Here is a 25820-nt window from a genome sequence, read left to right as displayed (position 1 = left end):
GGACCACCTTGAGCTAGACTGAGAGCTTTGAGAACTTAAAAGAAGAAAAGCCGGTCGATCCAGGGACAGGCCGCATACTTATTGGCTTATACCAACCTCCTCCCTCCCCCCCCCGGCAGTGGTGACTGCTCCTGCTCAGGCTGTGCAGAAAAAAGGAAAATCATTTCGGTTCCATAAGTTCATTCCTGTGGTGCAGATAAAATATAACTGAAAGCATTCCCCAGGACAGGGTACTAGTGTGGGAAAACAGTCCAGATCCAAGGATCCCCAGGCATGCAGCTCCTGATGGTGGAGATGTTCAGGTGCCATCCTAGGCATCTTCACTTGGTTGCAAGTGGTTGAAAGCCAGGTGTAGTCAATCCTGTTTTTGCTCCCTTGATTATGGGGTGAGGTGAATTGGGGGGCAGTCAAGGAAAGCCCCTCATGTGGTCAGTGTTTCTGGGTCACTCAGTATCGTTGGCAGGAGAAAGGAGTGAAATGTCATAGAATTGTAGAGTTGGGAGGGTTCACAAGGGTCATCTAGTCTAACCCCTCGCAATGCAGGAATCTTTTGTCTAATGTTGGTCTTGAACCCATGACCTTGAGATTAAGTGTCTCATGCTCTAGCTACTGAGCATGCTGATATAACCAAACCATAGGGGTTTTTTGTTTTGCATGATTCTTGGATTACTCCTGTTAACTGCCCTTGAGTCACCATACACTCAGGTTCCTGCATGCTGGCCATCACGTACTCTTTCCTGCTAGGCTGCATCTTCTAGTCAGTGGAACTGCCAGTCATTGGCTCTGCTCCCTTGGCTGCAGTTTTCTGAACCTGGGCAACCCTAATCCTCCAAAGTGATCACTGATCTTGTTGGTGCAACAGCTTTCTGATTATTTTAATCACTCCTTAATCTTCTACAACCGCCTTCACCTTCCTCAGCCTTCTGCCCTCCAGAGGTTGTTGGTCTGCAACTCCCTCCAGTCCCGGCTAGAATGACTGATGATTGGGGGTGGTGGGTGTTGCAGTTGAAGCATCTGGAGGGCACCACGTTGGGGAAGACCCTTTGACATGAAAAGGACTTTTGCTGAAGCTTCTTCTCCTGCCTCCACCCCCCTTCACATTTGTTTCTCCTTGTTTTGCATGCTATAGGCAAAAATGGGCCGTAGGAAGTCAAAGCGGAAGCCTCCACCCAAGAAGAAGATGACTGGGACACTTGAGACCCAATTTACTTGCCCCTTCTGTAACCATGAGAAATCGTGTGATGTTAAAATGTAAGTTGTGTAAAAAAAGAAGAGTGTGGATTAATGTTGTGCCGCAAACTGAAGCTTAATAGGGTGCAGACGTGCATCCTAGTTCAGAAAATAGACATGCAGGAGGACATTTCTTTTTAGCTGGGAACAGAGACATTATTAGAACTGGGAATGGAATAAAGGAAAAATAGCTGGTAGGCCAGAACTTTGCTGGTAGTTCAATCTGCTCACCTTCCATTTATTACATTGTACACAGTGCCACAAACAATGCCTCCAGAGCCAAAATACAACGAGAAGACTCAGGCTCCTTTGCCACCCCTCCCCTATATTCAAGGGTGTATGAAGAAAGTGTTTGTAGCAGAATCCAAAGGTTTTAAGAGAGAGTGACAAAAACTAGAGGATTTTTTAAAAGAAACCTAACAGGAACAAGACTGAAGCATTCAGAAGAACAAGTAAATGATCTATTTCAAGGAGTTGGAGAATTCTCAAGTGCACATAAAAAATATCCGTTATTCCTTGGTTGTATCTGTATCCTGTATTTCCATGAAAAGGTGATCAAGGCAGCTAACTGATAAATACAATAACAAAGGAAAAGGAAAAAACAAAAAGCAGGTAAAAAAACCCTAGAGGTGAGGCTAACTGGGCCTCCTATTAGCAAGGAGTTCAAAATTGTGGGAGCAGCTACCAAGAAAGTCCTTTCTCAAGTTTCAGACGTTGGCTGAACAAGGCCTTCAGATGTTGGGGGGGGGGGAATGATTAAATAAAAAGAGAAATGTATGAAGAGTGCATTATTTTATTCCCCACTAAGCATATCAGATTTTAAGTGCAGAGGCCAACAGTTCTTCATTTCGAAGTACCTCTTCCAAATTCGTCCTTGTTTGCTTTCCTTCATTGTTGGCATTGAAATGATTTTAGTACTAATGCAGGGTGGTGAAAATGGAATATTTATGCTTCTTGTGCTGGCCTTGATCTGGCCTTATGTTTTCCCAAGTCCCCAAGCAGAATTGAACTCTCCACACATTAGCTGATGCCGAGGGAGCTCACTCTTGCTTTCTGCAGGCATTGGCTGTGTGTCCTACTTCCCCAGGCAAAGCAGGATTGGAAAGCCCTTTCCATCAGAATGATTCACAAGTGGGCATGGTTTGGGTAACATGGTTTGGGAGCCAGATTGGAGCCCTGCAAGGCATAAGATTGGCTCTTGGGCCAGAGGTTCCCCATCCATTCTGTAGGGAAAGATTTGTGAAGGGTACTTCTTATTTTGCTATGCCTCTAACTGAGATGGCTGTAGGAATGTTTGTGCCTACTGTTCACTGCATGTTAAACAATATTCCATACCCAAAGTCATATGAATGTACTATCTTTTTCCTCTTTTCTGGCTTACACTTTCTCACATACGGGTATTTTTCAGCTATAATATGTTTTTTGTGTTTCAGGGACAGGGCTCGAAATACGGGTGTGATATCCTGTACCGTGTGTCTGGAAGAATTTCAGACTCCTATAACGTGTATCCTTTGAACTTCAATTCAGTTTTATAATATTTTATTCTCTTCCCCCATGTAGACTTGGCTCCTACTTTTTCATGTCAGTAATTCGTAACCTAGGGTGTAATGCTTTCTGCTTGGTCTCTGCCTTTACATGTTTTATCTTACCCTGCATAAAGACCTGGAAATAGAGAGTTAGCATCAAAATTGATCAGACATGCTATTCACATACCCATAGCCTTGCCAGAGTGGTTAATCAGCTGAAATACCCCACCACCACAGATATTTAAAATCAGCTAAAGTTCCACTCTTGTACCAGCTTAACTGTGGTTCATAGAAGAAATCACTTGCAAGATTTAGCAGTGTTTTTGAAAAATATACACGTCCAAAACCAATAGTATTTTTTTATGTGGGGGCGCACTCATGGTAGATTCTTCCTTGACATTTCACCCTAAAGATCTTTCAGAACCAGTGGACGTTTACAGTGACTGGATAGATGCTTGTGAGGCAGCCAATCAATAGCAACTGGAGAGGAACTTGCCAGGAATTCAACAACACTTCTTAATTTGGGAGGGTGGACGTTATCTGTTACATAATGCATTGGAAGATCCAACAAGTGGCTGGGAAATGTGACTCTTGTGCTGTATGTTTCTATCCAGTAATCCTGCCCTACATGAATATTATGGGATTGTGCCCCTGGAATTAAGGGACTAAAGACTATAAGTAGGATCTGCAAAACTTTGGAAAGGCCCGCGGTTTTGTAAACATACTGATCATTGGGATCATTGTTGCATTGGGTGCATTCTTATCAAGGGCCGCTATTCAATCTCTGTTCATTTCAGTGGGGCTTGTATGGAAGGAGCATCCATGCAAGCTCCTTTGTCGCTGGATATTCAGAGGTAGTCCTTGGGAAATTGCACACCTTGTGGCCATGGTTGAGCAGCAATGCTGAGCAAGCAAGAGTATACAGGAACAGAACATGAAATAACCCCCCACGTATAATTGCTTTAGTGACTCACTGAGTAGTAGGCCTGGTCACTAAGGAAACATTTCTTTCAGTAGGTTGGTGCCAATTATGTAGGGGTGGCAGTATGTCATCCTTGGGTTCCTGAAACTGCCAGAAGAATTTCTTATAATTCTTTCCCTACCATCATTTCTTTTTTTCTGGGTGTTTTTGTGCACAGGACTCTTCTTTCCTTTCACGGGAAACAAAGCAAGCTTAGCTCCTTCCCAGCAGTTGAATAGGCAGGAATCTGACCTTACTTCTGACCTTAAGACTATGGGACCATCAGCATGAAATCATGACTCTTCCTTGATGCTACTGTTTTAAATGGGGACTCTTTATCCCACGAAAGAAGTGTTGCTTTATTTTAAAAGACTTATTTAAAAGCCAATTTAGTAGCCAGTGATGTTAACTGTGCTTCTGGATGCTCCATAGGAGTAGCTGTGGGATTTTAATTGTACTTTACTGAGGAGAATTCTGCCTACATCACAGAGATTGTGCCATCATCGGATTAATAGGTACTGGTGCAAAGTACATAGGTGATAATTGAACACTGAATCCTTCCAGTGTGTATGTTTTTTTGTTTGCTTTGCTTTTTATCCTTCTCACTGTGGTGAGCATGAACTCTGCTTTCCAGAAATAGATCACTTAATTGCCAGTTTGGCTTCCCTTTTCTTATTAGCCTCCCTAATAACAGAGTGCTCACAAAATACAGGGGTCACAGCAAGCACCACATATGATTTACTTTGGAGTGAATGGCGATACGGACAGAGGTTTAATTCTGAATTTGGCAGTCAATGACAGAGGATTTTGGCCCCTTCTCACCTTACCTCCCTCACTGTCATGTGGCCTTGAATCAGGAGGCCTTTTTGGGCTCCCTTTGATGGTAAAAGCAGCCTCCAGCTGTACATTCCCAAACAACTGCTGCTCTATCAAGTCCTTTGTCTTTTTAGATCTAAGCAGGAATTAATTCCTATTGGACAGCAAATTCTTGTGCCCTTGTATGTAAATAATGTCCAAGAAAGCAGGAACCCACTTGTTTTAAATGTATTAGAGGAGCCTCTGCCAGTAACTGAGTAATTATCATCCCCTTTAAATAAATTCTATAATGGAAAAGCATCTGTTCAGTGTTTTCTGTTACTGCTGGTGTTGTGTTGGGTCCCACGTTAATCTTTTTGGATTGTATGAAGTCAGTACAGCTTTTTGTGTTAGCTGCTTCTGTGATAGCAACTTTGTGTTTGTCTTCGGTTTTGTAATTGCTGCACATTTTGAAGAAGACAAGAGTGCCTTAAGCTGTGTGCTGGGATACTCTTGGCTGTTGCATCTTCAATTCCCTGTAAGTTTCCATGACGCTTTGGGTAAATTACCCTCTTTCAGCCCAGCTTCATTTTACATGGATGCTGTGGGGCCAAAATACCATTCTGAGCTCCGTAGAAGAAGGAAATCAAAGAACCACAAGGCTGAACTACCATTAAGGAAAATATTCTTGGGTTCTCTCCTGTTTGCCTTGGGGAGACCAGCTACTACTCACGTCCTACTTCTCAGCCAAAGGAAGAGTCAACTGGAGGGCCATTGAAACAAGTTTTAAGGTGGCACTGTGGCCTTCCACCTGGACTTGAAAGGAATGATGCTCTGTCCACATTTTGACAAGTGGCTAAACACCACATTTATAAGCTGGAAGAGAAGCCTTTTCCCATTCTCTGCAGCCCTGCATCACTTTGAGAGAGAGCACAATTTTTGCTATAGCCCATCCTGGCTGTCTTTTTCCTGCACAATACCCAATTCTCCTCAAAAGAGAATGATAGGTCCTGTTGTGGAGAATTGAACCTCTACCTATCTACTGAAGCTGGCCATCACACTTAACTTGTCTGGTAAAGATTATTATGAAATTATTACTTATATCCTGTTCTTTGTAAAGTAGCATGACTTCTTGAAGTAATTATTTTTTTCCTATTGACCTTGGCAAAAACGGAGCAAATGGCTGCATTCCAGGCCAAGGTGAGAACATCAAGAGTACCAGAATGGAGTGTTTGTGACAAATCAGCTGACTGGGCTTGTTTGCTGTGAGAGATTAGACTGAGTAAATAAAACCTGTTGGGACTTTGCACAGTCTTCTAGGGTAATCAGGGCCCCCAGACAACTAACCCTGTTTTCTGTGTAACCTTTGTACTTTGGCAGGGTCACCTTGCTTTTTCAATAAAGGTTGTAGGACATGTGGCATGGAACAGTATGACCAGAGGTCTTAACCACCTTTTTATTTTACGTTTGTCGATTTTTGTGTTTGATTTGTTCTGTTGGAAGCTGTCTTGTCTTAAAGGCGAGGTAGAAACGTGTCAACTAAGTATTGGCTATTCACCTATTTGGAGGTCGGCTTGGGGAATCCAATCCGTTTTGGATCCAATGACTATATAATAGAAACTGCTGTAAAATTAATCAAGTACCCTGCAGGTTTCTTTGACATGGAGAAAAGTATTTGGATTTGTTCGTGCAAATAGAGGTGTTTATGTGCTAAGTTCCGGTAACTCACAACTTGCACATTCAGCTTTACGCAATTTGAAATAAAGGGGGGCAGGTGTCCAGGGGAAAAAGACTTTGACAATCCCACCCATCACTGAACCCAATGTGTTTTGACTATACACACTATCCCCAGAATGTAATCTAAGTTGAGAGTCGCCTGTGTACTGTATTACCTTTTTATCCTTGTTGTAAAGGGTTGCCATGTTTGGTCACTTCCAGCCAGTGGAGTGGAGATGCTTGTCTAATGGTCACCAAAGGATCCTGAATAAGCTTAGGACACATGGAATAAGAGAGGTCCTCTTGTAGATCAGTAACTGGTTAAGAAATAGGAATCAGAGCAGAAATAAATAGACAATTCTCCCAATGGAGGGAGTCAGAAAGTAGAGTTCCCCAAGGGTTCTTATTGGCACCTGTGCTTTTTAATTTGTTCATACATGGTGTAGAGTGAGCAGTGAGGTGGCCACATTTGCTGATGATACCAAATTGCTAAAAGCGGTTAAAACTAAAAGATTGTGAAGAGCTCCAAAAGGATCTCTCCAAACTGGGTGAATGGGCAGTAAAATGATAAATGCAATTCAGTGTAAACGAACAGATGGTGACTGACCAGGAAGAAGACGTAGGGTCATAGTGGATAGCTCAAAGAAGATTTTGATCCAGTGTGAAAAAGCTGAATTCCATGCTAGGGGTCCATTAGGAAAGGGATTGAAAATAACTTCAAATAACATAATGCCATTAAACACATCTATGGTGTGGCCACACTTGGAACGCTGTACAGTTTTGGTAGCCTCACCTAAAAAATAATATTGTAGAGCTGGAAAACATTTCAAAGAACCAAGGGAACAGAGCAACTCCTCTATGATGAAGGCTTACAACATTTGGGGCTTTTCAGTTTAGACAAAAGTTGAATAAGAGGTGTAAAAAGTTGTGGACCGTTTGAAGAAAGTGGGTAGAAGTTTATCTCCTTCTGCAATACTGAAACTTGGAGCCATCCAATGACGATTGGATGGAAGATTCAGGACACGCCATGGAAAGTACTGATGCATAGTTAAACTATGGAACTCCTACTGGGAGGCAATGATGGCCACCAACTTGGATGGCTTTAAGAGAGGATTAGTAAAATTCGTGGAGGAAAAGGCTATCAAATGGCTACTAACCACAATGGCTACACTCTGCCTCCACTGTCTGAGATAGTGTGACTCTTTAGGGCAGTCGCTGGGAATCACAGGTGTGGAAAGAGCTCTTGTGTTCAGGTTCAGCTTGCAGGCTTCCCATAGGCACCTGGTTGACCACTGGAAACAGGTTACTGCACTAAGTGGGCCACTGGCCTGATTGAGGAAGCTCTTATGTTCTTACACCAACCATGGACAGCAAATGAAACATAACTTCCCTTATTTTGTACAGTACCTATTTTCTGAGACCTGCCAAGCAAGAGATTGAGTTTATCTGTTCCCAGAAGAAGATTCTAAACTGCTCTAGATCTGCACACAGTATAGCTTGAGCTTACATGCTTTATTTTTTTTGCAGCATAGTAATAACCCTTTTTGTAGAAATCTGAATTTTCTACTTAAAGCAGAGGCTGCCCATTATTTTCAGGTTTTCTCTGTAACTACAAAGGCTAGAAACTTTGCTCATTTTGAAATGACAGCCCATTTGCCCCATGGATTTTTATGCTGTTGAATGCGGTACAAATCACTGAATACATTCATAACCATGCAGGCGTATTCTCTCCCATTCTGCATCGTCGGCTGACTGTTTTCTATTTGACAGTAGACACTTGCAAAGAAACACAAGCTTTAAACTGAGTTGGAAGAGAGCAGAGTCAAATCTAGTTTAGCACTTTAAAAATTGCCTTTTTTACATGAATTTGCTCGTAGAAGGTCCTTCAGGCTCAATCCTTGGCATACACTTGGGTTCCAGAGTTTGAAAAGTCCTTTCTGCCTGGAGGTCTTAGAGATTCCCTGTAAGCCAAAGTAGATCTGGACTAGATAGACCAAGAGCAGTGGTTTTCAACCAGTGTGCCATGGCACCTTGAGGTGCCTTGAATGATGGTTGGGGGTGCCGCAGGCAACACTGGCCTCTGTCCCTCTTTCCTTCCCTCCCTCCTCTGATGCCCTCTTGCATCTCTGCCTCCCGTAGGCTTGTGTGGCTGTTTGCTGCAGCAGCTCTGGCTACAAGCTGCCCAGGGGATGCCGCCCTGGCCCCTGTGGGGCAGTGTGAGAAGGTACCTCTCTTTGGTGCAGGGGGTGCAGCTCAGAGACCAGGGGCGGCAGCTTCCCAGAGGACCCCCAATGAGAAGGGAAAAGAGGAGGCTGAAGGAACCCTCCACAAGGCTGTTCGAAAAAGGGTGAGAGGCTGCCAGCTCTGCAGGCAAGGGGTGGCATAACTGTGCTCCTGAGCCCCACAGGGGTGCCACAGAAAGAATGGTGCTGGTCAAGGGAGCCGTGGACTCAAAAAAGTTGAAAACCTCTGACCAAGGGATAAGGAAGACCTCCAATCATATTAGAAAAGTGTGTTTTTTTTTCTTTTTTATTGTGCTGCAGTGAAATTAAAAAGTGCTCATTAGCAGAACATAACAAAAAATGTTTTAGAGTGGGTTTTTTGGGTGTGTCTTAGCTGCTCAATATGTAGAGCACCTCTGACCCCAGTGAGAGAAACGAGGGGCAGGATTTAAAGACAGAAGCTACTTTCGTTGGCAATATAGACTTGGGCATTTCCCCCCAATGTTGGTTTGTAACAATATCTGGTACCACATATTAACTACAGTGTGAATCAGTGAGCAAGTGCCCCCCCCCCCGGCTAAACACTAGATTTGCCACCAGACAACACGGTGATGCAGTTAGTGAAGCCAGCGAGCTTTTTCCTGTTCTAACTTGGATGCCACGCAGGTAGATAAGCACCCCAATCTTTAACTGAGACTGCCATGTTTGGACAACTAATCTAATTGATTAATCAAATGCTTTGGTCAGTTAGAGGAGACTTGTTGGAAAATTGCTTTTAAATGTAAGTGATTATAAATCCATAGGTGGTGGCAGGGGGCTTCTTATAAGAGCATTGCTCCTTGGTCCTCACACAGGTGGAAATAACAGCGAATGCTTTCCCTCCCCCTTCAGGGCTATTGTGATATATGCAAATTTAAAATCCATGCAGTTAATCGATTACAGAGCACGTATTGAACTGGATGATAGCCAAATTTACTCGTGTAAGTAAATTCAGTGGGATTTATTTTGGTCTTCTGTGGTTAGGCTTATCTCAAAACTGGTTTTGGCTTTATAACAGGTGATTCATTTGTCTTCATTTGAAGCATGTGAATCTTAGTTAATAGAAGCATTTTAGTTTCAAACATGAATTAGTCCCACGGCACTTCTGCCAGCCTTATTGAAGGCTGTTCATGTTCCGTACCTCTGGAATTTTAAATTTCTTCTCCAGAATGTCTGTAAATGTGCTTGCAGTGCATGGAGTTGCTTCAATTTCTGTTATTTACTATGAAATTGGGCATGTGTGCCGGAGATAAATGAAATTGATAGCAAGGAAGTGGCTTACTTGATAGGAGAACTATTGGTAAACAAGAGGCATTCAGGAGGAGGAATGGATAAGTTGCCATGCATTTCTGGGAAATTCCAATTTCTGAGCACTAGATTGTTTTTGTAGAAGTTGCCTGAATAATGGAGCTCAGTCAAGAACCATTAGGACTATAAATTCTTTGTCTATTTTAGTGAAGACTAGATTACTGATAACCTGGTAAGTTATTTTCCAGATTCTCCCTGAAGATGTAGAAGATGAACGGCTTTGGTTTACAATTGTGTGTAATTCTCACCAAATGACCTCTCACATGAATCTTGGGATAACTTCAGACACTGTGAACATACCCCTTTACTGGTTAGATGCGTCCAACCTCCTTCTACAGTCTCCCTCCGCAGTTCACATACTCTACCTAAACACGTTCCGTTTCCAGGAAGCCAATGGCTGATTCGGTTCACTGGTGCTTTTCTACAAACTATTAGTATTTAGGAAGCAAAAATGACTGGAACCCCTGGCAAAGTAGGCAGGTTGGGGGGGGGGGCTTGCCAATTTGCCCCTAACCTGGTTGTAGACAGAGCAAGGCGGATGATGGGTCTTGTACCAGAACGGCTTCTGTTACACTACAAAACAGAGTGCAGGAGGCAATATGTTCACCAACAGAAGCTGTGCCTTTGATTGCCTGCTTCTGCCTTGACCCAAAACAGCAGCAGCAAGAGCTGCCACAAGCCACAGGGAAGAGATGACTGATGGCTCTTGTTCAGGAAAGAGAAAGAGGGAGAAATCAAGAGTACTCATTGCCTCGTATTTGCTTCTCCCAACCCATTAGATGATTATTATTATTTTTACTGTAACATTCCATCCTAGTGGCTTTGAGCCACATTAGTGCATGCTTAAAAGTAGTGGCAGTACGTCATACATTAAATAAAGCGTGAAAGGGATCGAAGTGAAGCTTTTAAGGCTCGGTGGTGGAGACTTGGAGGGGAGACTTGGCTTTGGCATGGTTTGAAGAGTCTCTGGTGAGCTGGTTAGCAGTTTAGGGAACTGTCTGGATCTTCTTATATTCCCAGGTGAAAATAGCCACCTGATGGTGGATCTCCTGTTTGGGAAGTGCCCCTTTTTTTCCTTTTTCTTTTTTTTAAGTGCTGGTGTCTCTGTTCTATGTCCGTCCCATGATTCCTGCTGGCTATTCTGAGTTGTAGAAGTTATGATGGCTGTGGTTGTACTGGCCTTCATCTTCCCCGATCATGGCATAGTTGGGTGTGAGGCAGTACTTGGAGTCGTAGACCTGCCGCGGCAGCCCATACACAGTCATGCCCTGCTGCGATGCCCCTTTGTTGCTGCCCATCTGCAGGGAGATGTTCTGGGTGTCGCAGTGCTCCATGCCCAGGGCGGGCTCAAAAATCTGCCGCTTGGTTCCAGGGGCTGTCATGCCCGCCTAGGGATGGATATGGGTGGAGGAGGAGGAAGAAGAAGAGAGGAAATGGTGAACCTGGGAGTGTAAAACGTCTTAAGGAGAAGAATGGAAAGCAGAGCAGGCTTCGCATGAGGCCCCCTTCATACCCTCTCTGCTGGTACAGTGGTACCTTGGTTCTTGAACAGCCTAGTTCATGAACAACTTGGAACCTGGAGGTGAGCGTTCCGGTTCTCGATTTTTTTTTGGAAGTCAAACGTGTCCTGAGCTTCCGTTTTTAGTGTTGCGCTTCCATTTTTAGAGAGATCGCTCTGATTGGGGTGGTGGAGAGAAGCGTTTTAGGGGTAGTTTTTCAACAGCCTGGAACGTATTAATCCGTTCTGCATTACTTTCTATGGGAAAGCGTGCCTTGGTTTTGGAATGTTTTGGTTTTGGAACGGACTTCCGGAACGGATTAAGTTCGAGAACCAAGGTACCACTGTACTTAGTTCAACTTTATTAGTGCCAATGGGATGCCAAGCAAAAGTTTGGTTTTCCTGTTTGAACACCCCTCATCTTCCTCTCCTTGCATTAAGGCTGAGCTTATTTGCTTTCTAGGACAACAAATACCTCTTCTGAGTTTACCTTGATCTTCTTGGGGACCTACAAGTACTCGTGGAACACTTTTGAGATTAGCAGTACCTGCTTTCTGGATTATGAGGAAAGAACAAGCTAGGACTTGTTTACTGGCAATGGTATCTTCTTGAGATAACTGCCTCTGCCTGGCCTGAAGTTGCTTCAACTTCAGCTCACATGTTTCCAAGGCTGCTGTAAGATAGCATTTCAAAGCAAGGCCATTGGCTCACAAAGAATCATGGACTCTTTTGGAATGGTTTATCCCGGGTTAAATAATCTGGTACCCAAAACAGCAGCAGCATTGTCTCTTCTTGGCAGAGTACCCTTATTTTTGCATTATGCCTAAAAACCTAGTTGTACAAAAGTGCTTAATGCACAGTAATCTATGAATGGTCCACAAGGGAGTGTTGCTTAGAACCCACAAGGGATGCCCCTTGCTCTTGTAGACAGGCAGTTATATATAAATAGATCCCCAACACACGTTCCCAGCTGTTCCCAGAAATTGACTTCTTCTTAACACCGCTGCTGTACTTTATTACATCTGTGACATTTCTGAGAACAGCTGCAGTGTGCCTGTTGTGCTTCTGCCATAGTGGGGATAATCTGGTGGTGTTCCACTTGGTGGGGGAGCATGCAAAACAGAGTGCAAAAGATGGTGCCTTTCCCAGAGTCATGAGGGTTTGTTCTTGTTTTTTACAGAGAAGAAGAATGTAACCCAGCAATGCAAAATATCTAATTGGGACACTGGGCCTGTCTCTTGAGGATTTTACACCATCTTACTGTGTCTAAGGCTATTTTATCATCTCTTTCAGGTGCCATCAACTTTAGGCCCTGTGGCCACACTTGAAATGTTGAGAGAGTGCTCTGGGTACCACCTCCTCTGTTTCTTCCTATGCTCCCTCATGACACTTTACCTTACCCCAGACAAAGAAATCACACACACACACACACACACACACACTTTATTTTTCCATGGGGTCTGGGTAGAAGTTAGATACAGCAGAATTAAAACATACTCTTAAATTTGAATCCCACCAAAGCCACAGTCAAAACAAACCTTCCACTGGAAGATTGCATAGTATATAAAAAAATGCACCACAAAAACATGGCTCCTCATAGATTTTTTTCCCCAAAGAAGGACAACAAAGCTACCAATAAATTGCAGAATACATCAGTTGGTACAGAGGTGACCTGTGATTTGATGGTGGTTTTGAGAGTCTCTTAAAGATCCATGAGGATCTGTGCCTTGTATCCATGTGAACCATGGAAGCACTGGGAGGTACTGGATCTAGGAGGTTCTGGATCTGTGATTTTTACAGTGCAGCCAATAGAGACAGATGTGATCTGTGATTTGGTGGTGGACAGGCTGGGTGAACTCTTGGGAAAAATATGTCATTTCAAGAGAATACATCTTACTGGATCCACTTTTGTGAGTGCACTTTCTGGTTGTCTGGCACTACATTCTTCTGATTTCTGCAGCACATACTCTTTTGTCCCCTGGCCAGCTCACCCACTGCACCCTCGGTGGTTCCCTTTTTCTCTTAAAAAGGTAAAGGACCTTGACAGTTAAGTCCAGTTGTGAACGACTCTGGGGTTGCGGCGTTCATCTCGCTTTACTGGCCAAGGGAGCTGACATTTGTCCGCAGGCAGTTTTTCTGGGTCATGTGGCCAGCATGACTAAACTGCTTCTGGCAAAACCAGAACAGCGTATGGAAACGCCATTTACCTTCCCACTGGAGTGGTACCTATTTATCTACTTGCACTTTGACGTGCTTTCGAACTGCTAGGTTGGCAGGAGCAGGGACCGAGCAACGGGAGCTCACCCCGTCACGGGATTCGAACCGCCAACCTTCCGATCGGCAAGCCCCAAGCTCAGAGGTTTAGACCACAGTGCCACCCGCATCCCTACCTTTCTCTTAGTTGCTCCAATTCCTATGGTTCAACTGCCCGGATGCCCTCTGAGCCTTGAGAAGCACATAGAGCTAAAAGAGGAAATGGGAAAGAGTGGCACTCTTTCAGAGAGTCCTTTGGCTCTGAGCTTTTCAAGGAGGAAAAAACAAAGACCCCCTTGCCACTTCATGATGAAGGGGGCGGGGGGCAAGGAATGTTGCACAGATACTTCGTGGGCACCAGGAGAAGTCCTTCAAGGCACCATTGCACTCATGGGGAAACCCCAGCTAGAGCTGGAATACTAAACAGTCAACACACATATTTATCCCCCCTCCATTTCTTACCTGGCTAGCCCCCTTGTTGGTTCCCATCTGTAGACTGATGGTGGCTTGATCTAATGGTTGGTCTGTGCCCAACTTAGGGTCATAGAGGTGCCGACGTGTGCCATATGCTGTCATGCCCTGCTGGCTGGCAAACTTGTTGGTGCCCATCTAGGAAGCAAAAACAGTGTTGAAGGTTAGACTGGTCGTTCTGTCTCCTCCAAGTCTCCCTAGAAGAGTGGTCCCCATTCAGCTACCCACAGATGGAAAGCCCCAACCCTACCCTGCCACTTAGACAATGTAGAATTCCATTTATTTCTGGTTCTGTCACAAATTTCATCCAGATTTGAGGAACATCTTACAGCTGGGGGGGCGGTTCCTGTAATTTGTTCCTATCACATTCCTGTAGATTATGTCTGGAATAGCCTGGCCATATTGTATCTGTAGGCAGTGTAAGGCTTCTTTTTTTTTTAAAAAAAATGATTTTTATTAAATTTCTGTTTTACAATTTCAGACAAACATTTTACATACTTAAGATATCAATGACTTCCCTTCATCTCTTTCCATGGTTCATTTTGCATATTTTATATCCCTGCATATTTTACAAAAACTGTACAAATTTTTTACACTGTTGCATTTGTCTTAATGCTGCCAGCATTTGCAGGTGTACACAATTATTTTCCATATAAACTAGGGTTGCCATATTTCAAAAAGTGAAAACCTGGGGGTAGGGGGCAAATGTTGTTTTTAGTTTTGCCCAAAGTTTTTGAGGTGTTTTTTTTTTTTTTTGCTTTTTGCAAAATTATTGAAATTTGGGAGCTATTTTTAAGGAAATTCACCAATATATACACTTCCAGACATTTAAGCGATTCCACCCAGGCGCTGTTTCCAATGGCTGAATGCCGGTTACGTTCTGGAAATTCCAGACATAGGGCAACCCTACCTAAAAGGTAAAGGTACCCCTGACCATTAGGTCCAGTCATGGATGGACTCTGGGGTTGCGGCGCTCATCCCACTCTATAGGCTGAGGGAGCTGGCATTGGTCCACAGACAGCTTTTGGGTCATGTGGCCAGCATCACTAAAATGCTTCTGGCGAACCAGAGCAGCGCACGCTGTAGTGGTACCTATTTATCTACTTGCACTTGACGTGCTTTTGAACTGCTAGGGGGATTCGCCAACCTTCTGATCAGCAAGCCCTAGGCTCTATGGTTTAGACCACAGCGCCACTCGCGTCCCTTATGGCAACCCTACCTAAACGCCTATTAAAAAGCATCTTTAGTATCACCTTCTGCCTCTAGGTGGCAATGCAGTGCTCATAAGTCAGCTTCCCATACATTTGTGCTATCATCAGTGTCTTTGAAATGCTTGAGTGGAATGCAGAGCTGGCCCATCCATAAGGCAGGGTTAAGCAGCTGCCTCAGGTGGCAGAAGTGCAAGAGGCAGCACCTTGCCCCACACACCCCGTCAGTGTTTCTGCTGCCGCTGGAATGCGGTGGTACCTCGGGTTAAGATATTAATTCGTTCTGGAGGTCTGTTCTTAACCTGAAACTGTTCTTAACCTGAGGTACCACTTTAGCTAATGGGGCCTTTCGCTGCTGCCGCACGATTTCTGTTCTCATCCTGAAGCAAAGTTCTTAACCCGAGGTACTATTTCTGGGTTAGCGGAGTCTGTAATTTGAAGCGTCTGTAACCTGAAGTGCCTGTAACTCGAGGTACCACTGTACCTCTCTCTGTCTGAGTTTCAGAGAGAGGGAGGTGTTCCAGAGTGGGAGCATGTGCAAATGGCTTTAGATAATTTATGGCTTTAGGTCCATAAATTACCATATAGCGTATATTAAACACAAAAAACAGCAACAATTTGTTGTTGGCAAAGGACAGCTGGACATACAGTGGTACCTTGCAAGACGAAATTAATTCATTCTGCGAATTTTTTGTCTTGCGAAGCACGGTTTCAAAAGAAGTTTTGGAAAAGCTTCAAAAATCACCAAAGTCTTCAAAAACCTTAAAAAAAGGCTACCACACCGCGTGCTATGAGTTGCTCCTCGAAGTCAAGTCGCAACTGCACCTCTTCAAGCAATGCACCCTGGGTATTAACGGTTTTAAGAAAAAGGAAACAAACTTGCAAGACGTTTTCGTTTCCGTCTTGCGAAGCAAGCCCATAGGGAAATTCGTATTGCGAAGCAACTCAAAAAACGAAAAACTCTTTCGTCTTGCGAGTTTTTCGTCTTGCAAGGCATTCGTCTTGCGAGGTACCACTGTATAAAGGGCCCCATTGTCTTCAGTAGCTTAGGGCCTCATCAAACCTAAATCCGGCCCTGGGCACGACTACACTAATGGTCCTTTGGGACATCCTTGCAGTCCATTTATCTCCTGCTGGGAAGAATTCCCTACTGAATAAATCAGCAGGAAGTTCTGGAGTCACATACCTGCAGCCCGATGATGTTCCGTCCTTCCTTCAGCTTTTCAGGCAGGAATTTGCGCTGATGTTTCTCAGCGTATTTCACGCCCATGTTCACCTTGATGCCTTTCGTCTTGGCCTGTCGGAAAGCGAGAGGCAGAAATCCCTTCAAGTTTTGCCCTTGCCCTGTGCTAACGCCTAAAGGGTAATGTTAAGTTGTGGGTGAACATATCAGACGACACAGCGATTCTTCAAACAGCTCTTGTTTATTCACAGGCCAGGACAGAACTGAACTGAAGGCTTCAGTCAGCCTGCTTATATAGAGCTCCAGTACAACGCAACTGTAACAATTTTCTAAAACTATCCAATCACTGAACATCGCTTTCGATCCCTTATTTGCATAACTATCTACAGTATGCTGGCCCAGGGTGAGAACTTCAGTACATAACAGGTAAGATGCAAGTTTGTCCTCTCAGGTATATAGCAGAAGCCTCTGTTTTTCCAAGAGTGAGGAGGGCTCTGCTTTGAACTCTTGCTGAGACCAGCAGGTGGCTTTCCTTGCTCAGACCTGCTGGGCTTATTGTAGCTTGGATCAGATGGGCCAGGCCTCAGCACTTAATTTTGAAGAGGCTTTTCTTAAAATGAGAGGTGGTCACCTGTCCTAGAATCTCTGTGCCTTAAGTTCTAAGAGGGTGGGAAGAGGTTGTGGGAGGAAAAGCTCACTTTATATTCCAGGGCTTAGGATCTTAAATTGCAGACACATTCTGGGGCTGAGCCTTGCTGACAAAACATGTCGTATTTTTCCATGTATGAGACACAGTTTTTTGACTCAGAAATCATGTCAAAAAACTGGGGTCATCCTTTACATGGATAGTGGTGGTGGGGGAGCTGCGTGCTGGTTGGCGGGCGCACAATCCCTCCCCCATGCCGCTGCAGGAGGTGCTCTAGGGAGTGTTTCCCACAGCACCGTGGAGGGGAAGCTGTGCACCACCAGCCAACTGGTTGGCGGCCCGTGCTCTAGGGAGCTTCCCGCCCACAATGGCGTGGGGGGAGCGGCTGCCCACTTTGCCAGCCCCCCAGCAACAACCCTCCTGGGGTGATGGCGTGCATGCAATTCCCCCTAAAAGAAAGCTCAACAACTTTGGGCCATCTCCCCTCATTTTCTTTAAATTTAGTCCCCCAAAATAGGGGGCATCTTATACATGGGGGCCTCTTATACACGGAAAAGTACGGTAAGCTCTAGATATTGAGATGAGAGTTCCCATTGCCCAACAGTGTCAGAGAGGAAAATAAGCATTGCCCTTTAAGGGAAAGGGACAAAGGCTGAGCAAACGTAACAAGTGTAGACTAGTGCACAGCACACACATGATGTTGCTAATGCATGTTGCTGCCATCTAGAGCTGGGCGATATATTGATATATTTTCCAAAAGTCCATACCATGATTTCCATTTCATAATTTTTGATGTGGCAATATATTGCGAAGCCTGGGGAGTGGGTGTGTGCAAAAATCACAATTTGGGAAAAACTGTGAAGCCAGCCAATGCCTCTACATAGCTCCATCCTCATTACAGACATTGTGATATATCAGTATATTGCGGTGTTTAGCTGGTGATATATCACAAAGTTGAAAACCAGCTCTATCTTTCTTTCAGACATTGTGATATATCAGTACAGCCATACCTTGGATCCTGAATGCCCTGGAACTTGGACGTTTTGGCTCCCGAACACTGCAAACCCGGAAGTGATTGTTTCCAGCAGCCAATCAGAAGTTGTGATTTGGTTTCCGCATGTTTTGGAAGTCGAACGGACTTCCAGAACGGATTCCGTTCGACTTCCAAGGTACAACTGTATATTGCAATGTTTAGCTGGTGATTATCACAAAGTTGAAAACCAGCTCTATCCTTATTTCAGACATTGTGATATATCAGTATATTGTGATGTTTAGTTGCTGATATATCACAATGTTGAAAACCAGATATCACCCGTTTCTGCTGCCATCCCATAGTGAATCAGAGCCAGTGGCAGTGAGAGCCACAAACTAAGGGTCTCCTATCTGAATCTTATCTTAAGCCATGAACTCTCCAGGTGGCCTCAGTCAAGCGACTGTTCTCTTGACTCCATATGCAATATGGGGATGATGTTGGCTGAAAAAAATTACTGAGGACGTGTTTGTGAAACACTTTCATCACTCTTATTAATTGCTGTTCCATCACCGCTACTTGCATTTTAACCAGGGAAAATGGGCAGCTGGGGTCCCAGGCCACTTACCATGCTAGCCAGAGCAATCAGAGTAGACTGGACTTGGGTGTGGTTTGTGTTCTCAAAGAGGTCGTTGGCTTCGAAGATGTCGTGGGGCCTCACTCCATATTTTGTGATTGCCTTAATGAAGTTGCCAATGTTCTCCAGCTGCAAAAGAGGAGAGGCCAATGAATAATCTGCCGGGTCTTTTCTTACCCTAGCTTGCTTGTCCAAGTGATAACTGCCTCCCACAAATACCCCATTGGCAATGGACAGTGGCATTTGAGCAGATAGATCTGTGGCCATGCAGATATTGCCGGATTCTCGCATATTCCCCTTCTCTGGAGAGAGCATCCTCTTTTTAGCTCAAGCCCTATCTTTCCCCCACACATGCACATATGTTGCTAAATCAAGGCTCGCAGGAATAATGGACAAAAGTCAAAGAGCAAAATGCGATTGGGGCACGTTATTTTGTGTGATCGTGCAGAAGCCTTTTGTGGGAGATAAAGCTGATGGCCATAGAGAAAAAGCTTGGCCAAGGAACTCTTAATGCAGAATTTGATGCCCGGTGCATCATTAAAGTTTTTTTGATCAGTAAATTCTTTTTCACTCCACTTTCCAAAGCAGGATTTGGAGAGGCAAACTTAATGAGGGATACATGGATTAGCAATGAATTAAAAAGGTAAAGGTAAAGGTACCCCTGCCCGTACGGGCCAGTCGTGTCCAACTCTAGGGTTGTGCGCCCATCTCACTTAAGAGGCCGGGGGCCAGCGCTGTCCGGAGACACTTCCGGGTCACGTGGCCAGCAAGACAAAAAACGCGCAAGACGAAAGAGTTTTCCGTTTTTTGAGTCGTTCCGCAAGACAAATTTCCCTATGGGCTTGCTTCGCAAGACAAAACGTCTTGCGAGTTCTTGCGAGTTTGTTTCCTTTTTCTTAAAGCCGCTAAGCCGTTAATAGCCGCTAAGCCGCTAATAGCCGTGCTTCGCAAGACGAAAAAACCGCAAGACGAAGAGACTCGCGGAACGGATTAATTTCGTCTTGCGAGGCACCACTGTACCTATTTATCTACTTGCACTTAGGGGTGCTTTCGAACTGCTAGGTGGGCAGGAGCTGGGACCAAAGACGGGAACTCACCCCGCCGTGGGGATTCGAACCGCCGACCTTTCAATCGGCAAGTCCTAGGCGCTGAGGTTTTACCCACAGCGCCACCCGCGTCCAGCAATGAATTAGAGGGAATGTTTACCTGGTGCCAGTTCTGTGTGGACTCATTCACCTTCCTCACAGATCCAGGTTGGAGTTTGTTAATGAGGCTGAAAGACAGAAATGGGAAAAGGAAGTTTATTTCTTAAGTGTCGTGTGTGCTGCTCACTGTAAGGATTACTTCAGGTGCCGTATGTTTCTCCTTCAAGACTTCCCAATCTGCAACTCTTTTGATGCAAGAACACACCGTACTGAAGAAGTGTGCATGCACACGAAAGCTTATACCCAGAACAAAGTTAGTTGGTCTCCAAGGTGCTACTGGACAATGTTTAATTTTTTTGATTTATTTCGACACCGTACTTTGGAAGAAGAAGAAGAAGAGGAGGAGGAGGAGGAGGAGGAGGAGTTTGTATTTGACATCCCGTCTTATCACTACCCGAAGGAGTCTCAAAGTGGCTAACAATCTCCTTTTCCCTTCTTCCCCCACAAAAAACACTCTGTGAGGTTAGTGAGGCTGAGAGACTTCAGAGAAGTGTGACTGGCCCAAGGTCACCCAGGAGCTGCATGTGGAGGAGCGGAGAAGAGAACCTGGTTCACCAGATTACAAGTCCACTGCTCTTAACCACTACACCACACTTTTTCTATACACAGGAACCTCCTTATAGAAAACAGCTTGTATATGCAGCAGCCCTAAAATGTACTTATAATCATAGCTGACAACTTTCCCCTTTTCTTGCAAGGAATCCTATTCGGAATCAGGGAATTTCCCTTAAAAAAGGAGAAACATTGACAGCTATGCTTATAATACAATCAGGAAAGAATGCTCCTTGTTATATAGAAACACTGGGATCATTCCTTACTGTAGAATTGGGTAATGAATACTGCTGCTTTTCAGTTTACAACTAGATCCTCTGGATCAGATAAAGGTCTGCATGATCCATTGCTCAAGCTGTAACATGATGGTTACAAAAAACAAACAAACATAGAAAATATAATAAAACATAATAAAAAGATGAACAGCAATCCTATTCAATTGCTATATTATCTTCTGATACTTTCTTGTTTAAAACAAGGCAATTAAAATCTCTTACTACTCACAACAAAAGCCAGTTGATGATTATTGCTGACTTTTCCCATTTTTAAGTTGTTTTTTCTTTCCAACTATCAAACTATCTTTAGGAGGAAGACAAGTTTTTAAAAATCTAGCTTGATGCTAGAGGGAAATAAGAGAATGGCAGGTGTTGCTTTCTAAGTTTGAGTGGTGTTGAGCTCATTTGTCAGAGGGATTTTTAATTTTTTTTATTATTCAAAATGATAAATAGGTAAAGCAGTCTCAAGGAAGGCAGGAACGAGTCCACCACTCTGCCAATTGGCTGGGGTGGTGGGTGGGATTGCCAAACGACCAGGGAAAAACACCAACCATCAGCTAAGTTGTTTGACCTCTGGGCTGGTTGCCAGAACATTTTATGTAAAACTTAGCATTGCGGCTGGCCTGAAAGTTCTTATGACAGCTGGACTTTTTCTGTAAAATCCATCAACATAATTTCTGTTAGTTAGGGTTGCCACATGTAATGGCTTTAGGGGTTGCTTGTGCGTAAATAGCCGCCGCTCTGGGCTAGGTTGGCTGCTTAAACCATTTCTCGCTGGACAGCCATCCCCTCCGTGGCTGTTCAGTTGCTGGCAGAATCCGTCAGTGGGCGTTTCTTAAACCTTTTCCAACATAAAAGTTGTTTGACGCCCAGTCTCCTCCTACTTTCCCTGCGCGGAAGTCTTCTGCGCAGGGAGGGCGTGGGTAGCGGAGGACCTGTGCTCTCCTCGCTGGTGTCCAGTGAAGAGTCCCGGAGCCTGCTCTCTGCTTCCCCCATTGGCCCCCCTCTATCCCTGGTGTTGCGCTGATTTTCTTCCCCAACAGGAGACCTGCCTCTCTCCCTGCTTGGCCCCTCTCCAGCATCGCTGTGGAGCCTCGCCTCCTCCTCCTCTAGTTCCGATGGCAGTTCCCTGACACCACACATCCAGATTTCCCCGAGATTCCAATAGTGATATTTGCAACGGGGGGGGGGGGGATTTTGAAAAATCGACAAAATCTTTGGGTTTTTGCCAGCAGAACTAGGAAGCGTGTGGCGTGTGTGTATCACTCTTTGCCTTTTTCGGTCAATTTCCCATTAAAAGCTCAACTTCCTTTTAAAATGTGGTTCTTTTTGGGGGGGTGGTGTTCTTGGGTTATTGTTCTTAATTTGATATTTGATTTTATATGTTGTGATCTTTTCTGCGAAACGCCCTGAGACCTCCAAGTATAGGGCAGTATATAAGTTAAACAAACAAACAAACTTTTGTGTCTGGATTTTTACTTCTTGAAACATGGCAACCCTACATTAATGTTCATGCTTCAGCTGTGTAGCTTATTTGCAGAGTCAGGCCGATGACCTCAGAGCAGCGTATCATCTCACGTGCTGCAAGGTTTGCTGCATTAGGTCCAGTCATGACCGACTCTGGGGTTGCGACGCTCATCTCGCTTTATTGGCCGAGGGAGCTGGCCAGCATGACTAAGCCGCTTCTGGCGAACCAGAGCAGCACACGGAAACGCTGTTTACCTTCCCGCTGAAGTGGTACCTATTTATCTACTTGCACTTTGACTGCTAGGTTGGCAGGAGCAGGGACCGAGCAACGGGAGCTCACCCCGTTGCAGGGATTCGAACCGTCGACCTTCTGATCGGCAAGCCCTAGGCTCTGTGGTTTAACCCACAGCGCCACCCGCATCCCGTCTTTTGTCCTTAGACATCCTGTAAAGTCATTGAGGCAGGGTGGGAATTTGGCAAGGGGACTGCTCTTGCACCCTCTGTCACTAGATCCAAGCATAGGCTTGGCCCATGGTGTCTGATCTTGTGACGGGGGCCCTCAGATAAGCACACTTTTTGCCACTTACGGAGGAACTCAATGCTACATTAAAACAAATCGTCCATAAGCAGAAGCATTTCTGTGTGCCCGACAGAACAGCCTCCCTCTCCTCTTTCCATGTGCTGCTCTGTGGGTGCTCTCAAGCCCCCTGAGTCAATTGGGAGGGTACTTGGGCGCACGGGGACGGGGAGCCCCAATGCACTAGTGAAAGTCCTTGTGCCTTTGCACAGGCTCCCACTAGTGGAACTGGGGAATCAGCTATACGGAAGCCAGAGCGCACGGAAATGCCGTTTACCTTCCCGCCGCAGTGGTACCTATTTATCTACTTGCACTGGTGTTCTTTTGAACTGCTAGGTTGGCAGGAGCTGAGACAGAGCAATGGAAGCTTACCCCGTGGCGGGGATTCGAACTACCGACCTTCCAGCAAGCCCAAGAGGCTCAGTGGTTTAGACCAGTGTTCCCCAACCTTGGGCCTCCAGCTGTTTTTGGACTACAACTCCCATCATCCTTGACCACTGGTCTTGCTAGCGAGGGATGATGGGAGTTGTAGTCCAAAAACAGCTGGAGGCCCAAGGTTGGGGAACACTGGTTTAGACCACAGCACCACCCGTGTCCCAAGAAGCGTAGGGTGTGCTTCACAGAGGCAGGATCTGCTGTCCCTTCCAGTTACCTGAAGTGTGATGTCCTGAGGCAACTGCCCTACCTTGCCTCATGGTTGTGCATTATTCAAACCCACTATGAACTCTCTTAAACTGTTGTCTCTTGCCAGCATTGGGCACATTTTCCCTGTAGGTTACGTACTGCTTGGTCCTGTCATACAACTTGTCTATCATAACAACACCTGCAGGTTCTGGGTGCCAGGATGTGGGTGGTGATATTCTTTGGTGTCCACCCTTCAAAAAAGCACCCAAGACTCATGGAGGTTACAAAACACGTCCCCCACCCCTACTTCCTTACTCGCAAAGGATGGCTCCATCTTTCAGACTTTCCATAAAGTTTTCTCCGATGCGCTTCCCGGTCAGCTCCTCAATCCATTGCCGCAGTTCGTGCTCCTTCTGGGGATCGTATTTTTGTGCTAGCTGTAGAGGAAAAGAGTAATTTGGAATTAGGTCCAATATCTCGTGAAGCTCCGGCCACTAAAGTGATGCTAATGTCCAGTGTTTTGGTCACATTAGCATCTGCAAATGACAGCAGACCTGGAAAGCCTTTTTTAGCAGAAAGCTGCAATCTCCATTTCAGGGAAGGGCCTGTTAAGGCTTGCGGGGGATTAGGAGAATTAATTGAGGATAAGACAGTCGATGGCTACTAGTGATGATAGCTACCTATTACGTTCAGTATCGAAAGCAGCATAGCGCTGAATGCAATAGGGAGTAAACAGCAGCAAGAGAGGACTATCGCCCTCACGATTCCTTCTTGTGGGGCTTCTCTCAGGAAGTCACTGTGGAAAGGAGCAGGGGAGGATCTTGGTAATATGGCACCCAGCATGAGGCCAAAATTTGACACACAAACACTCAACCCTTATGCTGCCTTCCCGAAGCTGGCTAAGCAAGGTGCTGGGCTTTGGAAAGGAGGTGCAAGGCTCTGGTAGGTCCTAGAGCCCTCTCAGCTCCTTCCCAAAGCTGGACATGGGCTAACTAGGCTTTGGGAGGGAGGTGGGAAGGTGCCTTTTTGGCTCAGCACCCTGTAAAAGGTAAAGGTAAAGGGACCTCTGACCATTAGGTCCAGTCGTGGCCGACTCTGGGGTTGCGGCGCTCATCTCGCTTTATTGGCTGAGGGAGCTGGCGTTTGTCCGCAGACAGCTTCCAGGTTATGTGGCCAGCATGACTAAGCCACTTCTGGTGAACTAGAGCAGCCCACGGAAACGCCGTTTACCTTCCCGCCGGAGCGGAACCTATTTATCTACTTGCACTTTGACGTGCTTTCAAACCGCTAGGTTGGCAGGAGCAGGGACCAAGCAACGGGAGCTCACCCCATCACAGGGATTCGACCCGCCGACCTTCTGATCAGTAAGTCCTAGGCTCTGTGGTTTAACCCACAGCACCACCCGCGTCCCAGCACCCTGTGCACTGCCCTAAATCCATCTCTGGAAACAGAATGTTGGACTAGATTGGCCCCCTTTGGTCTGATCCAGCAGGGCCTTTTATGTTCTTAACTGGCCAGAGGTGGCCTCGTTGTTTACTTTGAGAAGTAAGGTTCATGTACAGCTAAGGAGTAGTTCGGATCATGATGAAGCATTATAGTCAAGATCTGCTCATTTTCATCACCAAGGAAAGGCAAAATATTTGCACAACATTAACAAAACAATATTGCATGCAATATTGTATCCAAATGCACTCATTTCTGCCTTAAATTGTGCTATCTGCACACATTAATTCTGAAATTCTTAAGTATGTTCAAGCTAGTTTCTATGCGGCAACAAGGAGTTGTGAAACTGAAGCTGGCTTTCATTTCTTTGTTATTTTTCTACATACAGTACAGGGGAATTCCTGCTAATGGGGGTTCCATTCATGACCACTGCGCATCAGTCCATTCCGACCTGGTTCACCCCATTCTGCCCCATCCCCCTTTCAGTGCCAAAAACAGTGTGCACATCAGCGGTCATGTGCTTGCGAACATGCACAAGTGGGAAGGTGCCTGTAGGCAGGCAGGCAGGCGAGCGCACGCACACACGCGCACACACACACACCTTTCAACAATGGGGTGCAAATTGTTTGGTATGTTGGTTGCACTTCTGTTCTTTGGAATGCATGTACAGTCATACCTCGGGTTGTGCATTTTCGGGTTACGGATGTGCTGAACCCAGAAGTACCGGAACAGGTTACTCCTGGGTTTCGGCGCTCGCGCATGCGCAGAAGCACTAAATGGCATCACGCGCGTGTGCAGACGCAACACTGCGGGTGGAAGTCCAAAAACGTGGTACCCTTACAGGCCCACACCACAAACACAGAAGTGGCACTAGCAAGATGTCACAAGATCTTGCTCTAATCTCGTGATATCTCGAGAGAGCTCCACAAGTTCTCACTGGAACCTGCCACTGCTGCTTCACAGGTGCCAGCATGCAACTCAGGTAAGGGAGGCTTCAGCGGGGGTAGCATGGCA

General features: G+C 45.3%; 2 protein-coding genes across 2 annotated transcripts in view; one reads left to right on the top strand and one right to left on the bottom strand.

The window, feature by feature from the left end:
• Window positions 1–1129: 1129 nt before the first annotated feature.
• Window positions 1130–3344, top strand: ELOF1 (elongation factor 1). The gene is made up of 3 exons (XM_053370579.1): window positions 1130–1251; window positions 2664–2734; window positions 3169–3344. Exons 1-3 carry the CDS (start codon window positions 1136–1138, stop codon window positions 3231–3233), a joined length of 252 nt encoding a protein of 83 aa, XP_053226554.1. The 5' UTR covers window positions 1130–1135; the 3' UTR covers window positions 3234–3344.
• A 4366-nt stretch (window positions 3345–7710) lies between these two features.
• Window positions 7711–25820, bottom strand: part of CNN1 (calponin 1) — a 38180-nt gene continuing 20070 nt past the window's right edge. The window contains exons 2-7 of the mRNA XM_053370578.1: window positions 23679–23800; window positions 19870–19936; window positions 18655–18792; window positions 16414–16524; window positions 14011–14157; window positions 7711–11185 (exon numbers count right to left, since the gene is read on the bottom strand). Of these exons, the coding sequence (XP_053226553.1) occupies window positions 10934–11185; window positions 14011–14157; window positions 16414–16524; window positions 18655–18792; window positions 19870–19936; window positions 23679–23800 (837 nt within the window). The 3' untranslated portion in view covers window positions 7711–10933. The remainder of the gene's footprint in view (window positions 11186–14010; window positions 14158–16413; window positions 16525–18654; window positions 18793–19869; window positions 19937–23678; window positions 23801–25820) is intronic.

The sequence above is a fragment of the Podarcis raffonei genome, chromosome 17 (genome assembly GCF_027172205.1).
Source record: "Podarcis raffonei isolate rPodRaf1 chromosome 17, rPodRaf1.pri, whole genome shotgun sequence".
In the NCBI taxonomy this organism is placed as follows: domain Eukaryota; kingdom Metazoa; phylum Chordata; class Lepidosauria; order Squamata; family Lacertidae; genus Podarcis; species Podarcis raffonei.
Note: the sequence above shows the minus strand (reverse complement) of the source record. Positions and strands in the feature narration are given on the sequence as shown.